General features: G+C 35.4%; 1 protein-coding gene across 2 annotated transcripts; it reads left to right on the top strand.

Annotated features, from left to right (window-relative positions):
- The first annotated feature begins 6,997 nt into the window (after positions 1–6,997).
- On the top strand, positions 6,998–8,036 carry LOC126623901 (uncharacterized). 2 transcript variants are annotated; one of them, XM_050292879.1, is made up of 2 exons: positions 6,998–7,188; positions 7,428–8,036. In XM_050292879.1, the coding sequence occupies exons 1-2, from the start codon at positions 7,133–7,135 to the stop codon at positions 7,771–7,773; spliced, it is 402 nt and encodes a 133-aa protein (XP_050148836.1). In that variant the 5' UTR covers positions 6,998–7,132; the 3' UTR covers positions 7,774–8,036. The 2 variants fall into 2 exon arrangements, with proteins under 2 accessions (XP_050148836.1, XP_050148835.1); XM_050292878.1 differs by having other exon boundaries at positions 7,006–7,188; positions 7,416–8,036.
- The last annotated feature ends 1,060 nt before the right edge of the window (positions 8,037–9,096 follow it).

The following is a 9,096-nucleotide window of genomic DNA, read 5'->3' as shown; positions in this document are numbered from 1 at the left end:
TTATCGCGGTAGTGTCCCTTACTCCTTTTACTAAAATGAGACTGGTGAAGATGAAAATCTTTCATTTTGCCCTGAGATTTATATGTCTGTTGACTTGGCAAAGTATTAAGTAAGGCAGGGGGAGGCCCCGCTGCCGTTTGGAAGGTCGATGTCTTCTCATTTGGTTGGATCTGGCTTCCACTCTTTACTTGCTGATAAGGGGTGGCTATAGGGGGTTTCCCTTGATATGTCTGTGCCTCAGCGGAGGCATGGTTGTAAGCCTGTGCCATCACCTCAGAGTAAGTCTTCCAAGTGTTAGCATTGATCATGTACTTGAAGAAACAATCACGTAGGCCTGTCGTGAAGGCCTTGAGGGTGGTCTTGTAATATGCCTCAGCGCAGTGAGAATACTCATGGCTGAAACGATCGGCATACTCTCGTAGTGACTCGTCTGGCTTCTGGCGCATAGTGTACAAGTCATCTGCAAAATGGAAGCGATCGGTCTGGAAGATGTGTTGAGAGACAAACAGTTTCCTCAGTTCCTCAAATGAGTCTACTGTCTCAGGTGGAAGACGACAATACCAGTTTAGAGCTCCACCAGAGAGGATGAAGGGGAAGAGAAGACATCGCTCTTCGTCGGTGTGCATCCGATATGCCATGGTGGACTCAAAGAGGTTAAGGTGTTCAATTGGGTCCTCCCTTCCAGTATAAAGTTGTAAACCAAGCTTTTGTTTTGTCTTCGCTTGAATGGGGTGTCAAGGATCCTCCTTGTGAGAGGGCCATGCTTGGGTTGGTTCCAGTCAGGTATCTCGGCCTGACGTTCGGCCTTCAATTTGTTTACTTCCTCAAGGAGCTGTAGGACAAGGGGGTCTTGAGTGGAGTCATGTACCACTGGGATTTTCTTTCGTAAGTCTCCATCGCCTCTTGGAAGTGGGAAAGTTTGAGCAAGGGCTTGTGATTTTTCCTTAGACTCGCCGTACTGACTTCTAGGGCGAGTCTGTTGGAATACCTCAGAGTCCCCTGTACCTTTATGTTCCTCTAGGACATGTCGTTCCTTCCCTATATTAGCAGCTGGCCTGGGTCGTGGGAGGGGATCAAGTCTTTCAGAAACCCTTGGGTTATTGATCTTCGAGCATATGTGGAGGGGATTCTCTCGATGTTGCTTTAGGAAGTCTCGGCAATCATGATAAACGGCTTTTGATCCTTCCAACTCTTCTGCAAGGAGGTGTCTTCCTCCACTTCTCCTGCTTCGGGTCGAAGCAGCTGGGTTGAGAGAAGTCTTATGTTGATCAATGTTTTGATGATTAACTCGCTCCTTATCAGGGATACCCATGTCGAAGGAAGGTGACCCTCCGTGTTGGGGGGCACCCAGATGATGGTTAATGTCCACAGGGGCAACAAGATCGCGTGTTTGAGTACACATAGTTTCATGGAGCATCTCAAAGAGCTTCTCATACTGCTCCTGGAGGACCTCATTCTTCATTGCTATCTTGTTGTTTTGAGCTTCTAGCTCATCGACTTTATCTTGAAGAGCAACCCTCTTTCCTTCATTCTTTCGTTGCTTCGCACTAGGTGCAAGAGGGGTGTCATTCTGTCTGCTGTGGCTTCCTTCGTTCCCCATGTTGGAGACGGATGCTTGGTCAAAAGAGAGTGTACTAATGGTGGAAACCAGCTTGACAAAGTTGAAGAGAGTGGGAATAAGTGTCGTTCCCACAGACGGCGCCAAATGTTGATGCACAAAATCAGCGAGGACTTTGGTACAACAGAAAGTGTTAAGTTTGTGACCTTCGCTAGATTGCTCCGGTCACTAGTATGGATAAGTATGTAAATGGATAGAGACAGGGAAGCAAACACAAGATGTAGGTGGTTCACCCAGATTGGCTACGTCCACGGAGTAGAGGAGTTCTTATTAATTGTGAAGGGTTTACACAAGTACATAGGTTCAAGCTCTCCTTTAGTGTGTACTAGTGAATGATTTAGTACAAATGACATTAGGAAATATTGTGAGAGAATGATCTCTATTTATAGAAGAGAGTTTCTAGTTTCATTCTGACATTGACATGTGTCGTGTTGTGATTGACTTCTGATGTTGACACGTGTCGCGCTATGGTTGGCTTCTGATGTCAACACTGTCGCGCTGTGATTGGCCTCCTGGTTGGAGGGAAACTCTTCTGGGTCCTTGACGGTATAACGTTGATTGGTGCTCAGTAGTTTCGGGATTGGTCAAGTATGGTACAAACAATATTAAATTTTCTAACTAAGTGAGTTGAACCACTTAGAATATGACATTTTATTATTTTATTGCAGTATTAAATTTTCTAACTAAGTGAGTTGAACCACTTAGAATATGACATTTTATTATTTTATTGATTTTCTAGCCAAAATAAAAGTACAAACTGAAACTGTAAGGTAAAGGAAGATGCTAGAGACTCAGTTCACTATTTGCGTTTACATATATTGATGTGCATGTACCATGTGTACCATGTGCGCAAGCAAAATCAACGTTAATTCTGTATCAGGTTCCTTCACCCAAAAGATAGTTTCGTTGCAATATGAGTTCACTTTATTCGAGTTCTTACTAAGATGGAAAGTGGAGATAAATATATACCCTAGCAAGATAAGACACATGCATTTGGTGGTTAAAATTGACTTTTGGGTTAATTTGCTTCAAGTATGAATCTCTTTAAGCATAAAATAGTCACAATTTGGTGGTTTATACATTTATACATGTATGACGTAAGTACACAAGGATGGAGCCAATGAAGGCTTACTGGGGCCCCCCCAGTAAAAGAAATTTCTAGCTCTGTACATTCTAGCTTCTTTTATTAATTTTAGTCGCCATTTCATCGACGGTTTGGTCTCCCTATCATTCTTTGTCAACCTTATTTTCATATTGGTTATAAGCCATACTATAATAAGGTTTTCTTAATTGATTTTCGGGTCCCCCCCCCACTAAAAGAAATTTCTAGCTCTGTACATTCTAGCTTCTTTTATTAATTTTAGTCGCCATTTCATCGACGGTTTGGTCTCCCTATCATTCTTTGTCAAGCTGATGAGTCGATATTAGTCTATATTTTTATCCTATTTTTGGCTCATCTCCAAGAATTGGTTAAAACCTAAAATTTAGGTTTTAAACTAACTCAATCATTCTCCAATGGTTGGGCCTAAAATAAGTTTTGAGTTAAAATCTAAAATTTGGACAAATTTAATGCAGAATTCCAGCCAGGGTTAAAATGCTGACCCACCTTATGTGCGTGGATGCGCCTAGAAAAGTGAAGACCGCAGCAAGGAGATGCACCCAATGTGCGAGACGCGACAGGGCTGACAGGAAATGGGGCATGCCCCTAACGAGTATGTTAGCCACTCAAAATGAGCCCAACGACTCTTTTTCGATCTGACGGTTGTAATTATTGGACCATTGGTTGATCTAATGGTCTAGATGCAAACATATTTACTTTTAAATTTTAAATTTTTAAATACATTAAATCCAATGGCTGAAGTCGAATATGATCAAATCTAACAATTCAAAAAAAATCTAACGGCCCAAAATTAAATTAAAGGGCTAAAACAATTTAATAAATTTATTTAATTCAAAATTAAACCTAAAAATTCACCCAAAAAATTATTTTCAAGGGGTTAGTTTAGTAAATTTACAACTTTGATTGAAATTTAAATATTTTTTTAGGTTAAAATGTTCATAAAAATAAATCATGATAATCTACATAAATTTTATTTTTTAAAAAGTGTTACCATAATAGATTTATTATAAATTTAATTCTAAAATTTTAACTCAAACCTTAAATTTAGGTTTTAACCCAAGGGTTGGAGATGGTATTGGTATTAATTTATTGTTTATTTTGTGAGAACTATACTTTGGATTATATTTCTATTGTAGGACATGCGAATCTAATCTAAGGAAAGAGTAATCAAACATATGAAGTTTTGAGTAATTTCAATTAGAGCAGGTCCATGCTGTTTAACTGTGGTGAAGAAATAAGTACTCATTACACAACTTTCCCAGATTGATGTTTTTGGACGTTTTGGATATTTTGATGGTCAAGATGTCATTTTTAGAGGAAGGTTCTTTCGGAGGGTTTGAAGAGGACGTGTTAAGCTTTAAAAATAGACATTTTAGGACCAAATCAAAGCTGATTTGGTCAGTCAAAAAAGGGATTTTCTTTGTAGTCTGAATTTTAGTTTGAACAGGGAACCTTTATTTATTATTTTATTATTTTAATTAGATTTCCAATTGGGAGACTTTGGATATGGTCCTTAGTTATGAATATTCTTTGATTGAAACCTTGTTGGTTTTTAATTTTTGATTTAGGTCCCTGAAATTAATATGATAATTTATTTCTATGTACGTTACTATATTTTTTAATTTAAAATTAGAAATTTTAGTTGTTTATATAAATGAGATTTTAAATAAAAAAACCATAATTTGTGGGATTAAAAATATTAAAATATAAATATACTATTGTGTGTGTGTGTATATATATAAACATGGGTACATTCATCAAAATTAACCAAAAAATTTATTGTAACAAAACATGGGCACATTTTTCAAAATCACAAAAAAAAGAAGATATTAGGCTTAATAACATTAGTAAATTTCTTCGATTAAACTTGACATGGATACATTTTAAAATCAAAGAAAAAAGAATGTACCCATATAAGTTTAAAAATGGATTAGAAAAAAATTGAATAGATTTTATATATAAAAAAAAGATGGTGCATTTTACATATAACAAATTGGTATATTTAAGAATGAGTACATTTTAAGATTAAAAAGTTTTACATGAATGGGTACATATAATTAGCATGGGTACATTTAGAAAAATAAAAAGTACAAATGAAAAAAAAATATGGGTACAAAGACAAATAAACTTTAAAAAATATGGGCACAAAAAGAAATTAATATATGGGTATAAATTAAAACTGAAAAGAAAATTGGTACAAGTTAAAAAAGAATTACAAATTAAAAAGGGTACAAACTAAAACTAAAAATATATGATAAAAATTTAGTCATAAATATAAATATACTAATTGTAACATTTTTAACATTAAATGAATATATTTAGAAACAAAAAAAATATTTTATTATTGAAATAATTAATGTTATAAATACCCAAGGACCTTGATAAAAATTTGAGAAGGAATAAGATTTTAATCGATGGAGTAGTAAAATGAAGGATGAGAACCTAATTTCTCCTTTCCAATTTATTAGAAGACCTTCTTTAAGTAGGATAAGAAATAAAGCACTATATAAATACTGTAGCCGTGTATTAGTGTTCTTGACGTACTACTTTGGAGAACTCGGCCTAGAAAGCTTTTATGATTCAACCTTATTTTAAAAGGTATTTTCTATCCATGTTTCTAATAACCTTTTGCTAGGTGAAGGCCACGAGCCTTAGCATGAATATGTAATCTTTATGGAATTGCTTATGATTATGCATGCATGCTTTGAATTATTAATCATTGTATTTAAACTATCTATATGTTCTGATGAGTGGCTACCATTAAAATGTCTAGACAAGTAATTGGATGCAATTCTGTTGGAATGTCGCCTTACAGTTGATTAGGACTTCTATTGATTGATAATTGTAATTTCACTAAAGAATTTTAAGGGTTGCAGAGTTTTTCAAAAGGTTTTCACAACAACTTAATGAGTCTTGCATGTTCATGTTTGATTTGAATATCATAGAATGATTACATGTTAAATATATGTTCTTGCTTGAATATCTCAAGGAGAATATGCATTGAAAACCTGACCTTCAAAACATACATCTGATACTTTCATAAGTAATTGGTAGAATTGCATAAGATTGTTAATGGTGATGGCTATACCCTAGTCTTTTCCATGATTTTCTTAAAAACTATTTTAATTTCCTTGTTGCCGAATTATTGTTTTCTTAAATTTAAATTGTTTTGTTTTGGTTTTAATCTTCACAATCTCAAGTTTTTTCTACAAAAATCTATTTCAAATAATTAATTCAGTATTAGTTTAAATACAAATTATTTATATCAATTCTTGTGGAGAACGACCTTACTTGAATCGTTTATACTACAATTACTTTGTTCTCTTGCAAGTATTTTTAAATGTTTTTATTGCAGATGGTAAAAATCCTACCACAAGCCATGTTGCACGCATGTTGACAGATGTTGAGTGTTGCGAGAGATCTTGTAGAGTTTTGTCAAATGACTCGACAAAGTTTGGTCGAGGGATATCAACGTGTCCTGCGAAGTGTTACTGAGAATTAAACACTTAGTGGGCACAAATTGGTCTCGAACCAGACATTCAAAGGATCCCTGAACGACCTTCATTAGCTTTTTTTCCCCAACCTCTGGAGGGTCCGAGACACCACCAGGTCTCTATGTGGATCTGTCCATGTGTAACGCATTGTATATTTATTCGCAATATACTCAAAATTACTATCCTTAACTTGTGTATATTACCACAAGACCGTGCTACAATCACACAGTACCCTTATCGCTAAATCGTGCAGAGTATACGTACCTCTAAGTACTATTAGGGGCCCTGATCGTGCACGATTAAGTCAACACCTTTGCTAAACTACCGACAGGGAGCATAACTCATCAGAAGAAATCTAGGTTACTCACCAAAGACAGATTACCATGTACAGTACTTGAGCAAGGACCAGAGATGTCATATCTGGAGAAAAAGATCTGTACGACTCATGTGCTTTAAGAACAATACATTACATGTAATATATTCTTATTACTTAAACGAAGAGCCGCATCAATAGAAAGCAGATTTAACATATGCACTTCTTTAGCCATTCTTAGAGAGTATCTCACAGTGATGGTCTAGCATTGAATTAGAGCCTCACAGTTGTTTGGAACCCGATTTTCTTTCAATAATATAAAGATATTCTTTGAGTTCCACTTTTGCTTTATCTGAAAAATGAAAATATTGCATGTGTGCCCTCCTCCTTATACAAAAACCTTCACTAGGTCGCAAAGGTAATGCTCAATAGAACAAATTCTTCCGTCTATTATATATATTGGCTGCATGCATACATATTTTTCAAAGCTAAAACCCAATATTGCTTTCATTAGCCTTGACTTGTGTGAAAGTTGTTTAGGGTTTAGCAAATATAAATCTAACCTTTGTGGATCTGCTTATACGTGAATGCTGATGGCCATGACGAGAGGCGGGGTGGCAAAATCGAAGATGTTTATGCTTAGGTAATGTTTCCATTATGAATTAGATAAATTGATCCTTCCAGTCCATAGTTATCGACAGTAAAAGTTGTTTCATTTGAACCATCTTAACTGGGATATCAAGTCTACTATCTTTTCTAATGGAAGTGAGATCGCCATAACCTCTACTAGAAAGACTATACTAGATGGTAAGTTGAGATGATATAATAATAGTTTTATTAAGAGGGTTAATATATGCATGCATGCCGCAGTTCATATTACAGGGAAGCTAAGCACGCGCAAGGAGATCATCGACGCCATTTCAGCAGCAAGCTGAGGGGAGCTCCAGAAAACATATCAAGCAGAATGGTTGAGAGTGATAGTGAGGATACTGACATGATGGAAAGTGAGACTGGCAGTCATAGTTCATCTTCATGGAGGTGCAACTGGGTTCCACATCCAAGAACAGGAATATACGTTCCGAAAGGGCATGAAAAGGTCATGGATGATGTGCCTAAGGGAGCTGCTTCTCTTAACCAGACCTTCTGGCTCAGGAACGTCGACGGAGTACTTGAGAAACCCGACCCGGATACTCCTCCTGAGCATTACTATCACTACATGCATATGTAATGTGACAAATGGAACGTGAATCAATTCATTGTGATCGCGATCATCGTTAAGGTAATAAAAATTAGTATTAGGGTTATTCTGAATAATATATGGCCACATATGCTGTGGCCAGATGTATATATAGAAGCAGTAGTATAGGCTGTATAGCAGTGTAATTATTAAGCTTGTGCCCCTTAGTAATTTGGCTGCATCATGGTGTTAGTCATTTGTAATTAAGGTATATATAATACATTATATATAAAATTATGTTTACACATACACAATGGATTTTTAAGTCGAGTGTTAGGTCAATAAGTGTTCCATAGATATTTCTATAAATGTAGTCATCGACTCATCGTACAGAATTTCTTTCACATGCGTGCTACGAAAAATGGAGCATACAACCTTCGTAGCGTAGCTTAAGCTTATTTTGTGTGATAGGTAGTGTTGTTCTGCAAATACTCATACATATTTAAGAGAAATTTTATTAAACCCAATCTTTTTATGATTCTTTATACTTAATTTAAAATTTTCTCCTCCAAACTCTCAAAATTTTGCCTTATTAAATAAAAAGATAAAAATAAAGATTGGTGTTTTTACACTCATTAACCCACAACACCATTGCACACCTCCATTATTTTTGGCCAACTGTAGAACTGTGTGTTTTCATTCGTTGACTTAATGCAAAAATAAGTACAAGTGATAAGATTTTTATCACCTGTGAAAATAGAATTAAAAATACCTAAAATACTTGTAAAAAACACCTGAAATACTTGTAAACGAACAAGGTAATTGTACTATATACAACTCAAACAAGTTCGTTATCCACAAGAATTGATATAAATAATTTATGTTTATATATAGAAAGTTTGGAATTGTGAATTTAAATAACAAAAACATGTAATAAAAATAATTAAATTAACACTAATAAAAATCGGCAGCAAGTAAGAAAACAGATTTGTAAATCAAACTTAAAATCACATTTCACAAATCGAGTTCCTTATCTTGGTGCCGAGAAACTCACAGGTAACAGGTACGGTCATCCCCTTCTCTCTTCGATCGATGTTGTCTTCAACAATTAGGTTAGCGACAAATGGATGAAATTGGTCTCATGCATGTGCTTTATGTATGTAAGGTCCTCGATGGCAGAAAGGGGAACGAAATGGTGGCTCTGACCTCAGATTTGACGAACAACATGTTGAAAAATAAATTGCTTACTAATTTCTTGTTAGTAAATGATTTACTTAGTAAATTCTTATTTGTTTTTTGTGAAACTGTTTTCTGTTGAGATAGCTTGAGCTCATATGCCAAGTGTAGGGTCCTAGATCAATTTTCATTTTCAAT

The sequence above is a fragment of the Malus sylvestris genome, chromosome 5 (genome assembly GCF_916048215.2).
Source record: "Malus sylvestris chromosome 5, drMalSylv7.2, whole genome shotgun sequence".
NCBI lineage: Eukaryota > Viridiplantae > Streptophyta > Magnoliopsida > Rosales > Rosaceae > Malus > Malus sylvestris.
This window is presented reverse-complemented; position numbering and strand designations above follow the sequence as displayed.

Bases quoted from the DNA above. Each gene is read 5' to 3' on its own strand.
- LOC126623901 (XM_050292878.1), top strand. From the start codon at position 7,133: ATGCTGATGGCCATGACGAGAGGCGGGGTGGCAAAATCGAAGATGTTT. The intron at 7,189-7,415 runs GTAATGTTTCCA...TGCATGCCGCAG, and splicing joins TCGAAGATGTTTATGCTTAG to TTCATATTACAGGGAAGCTA.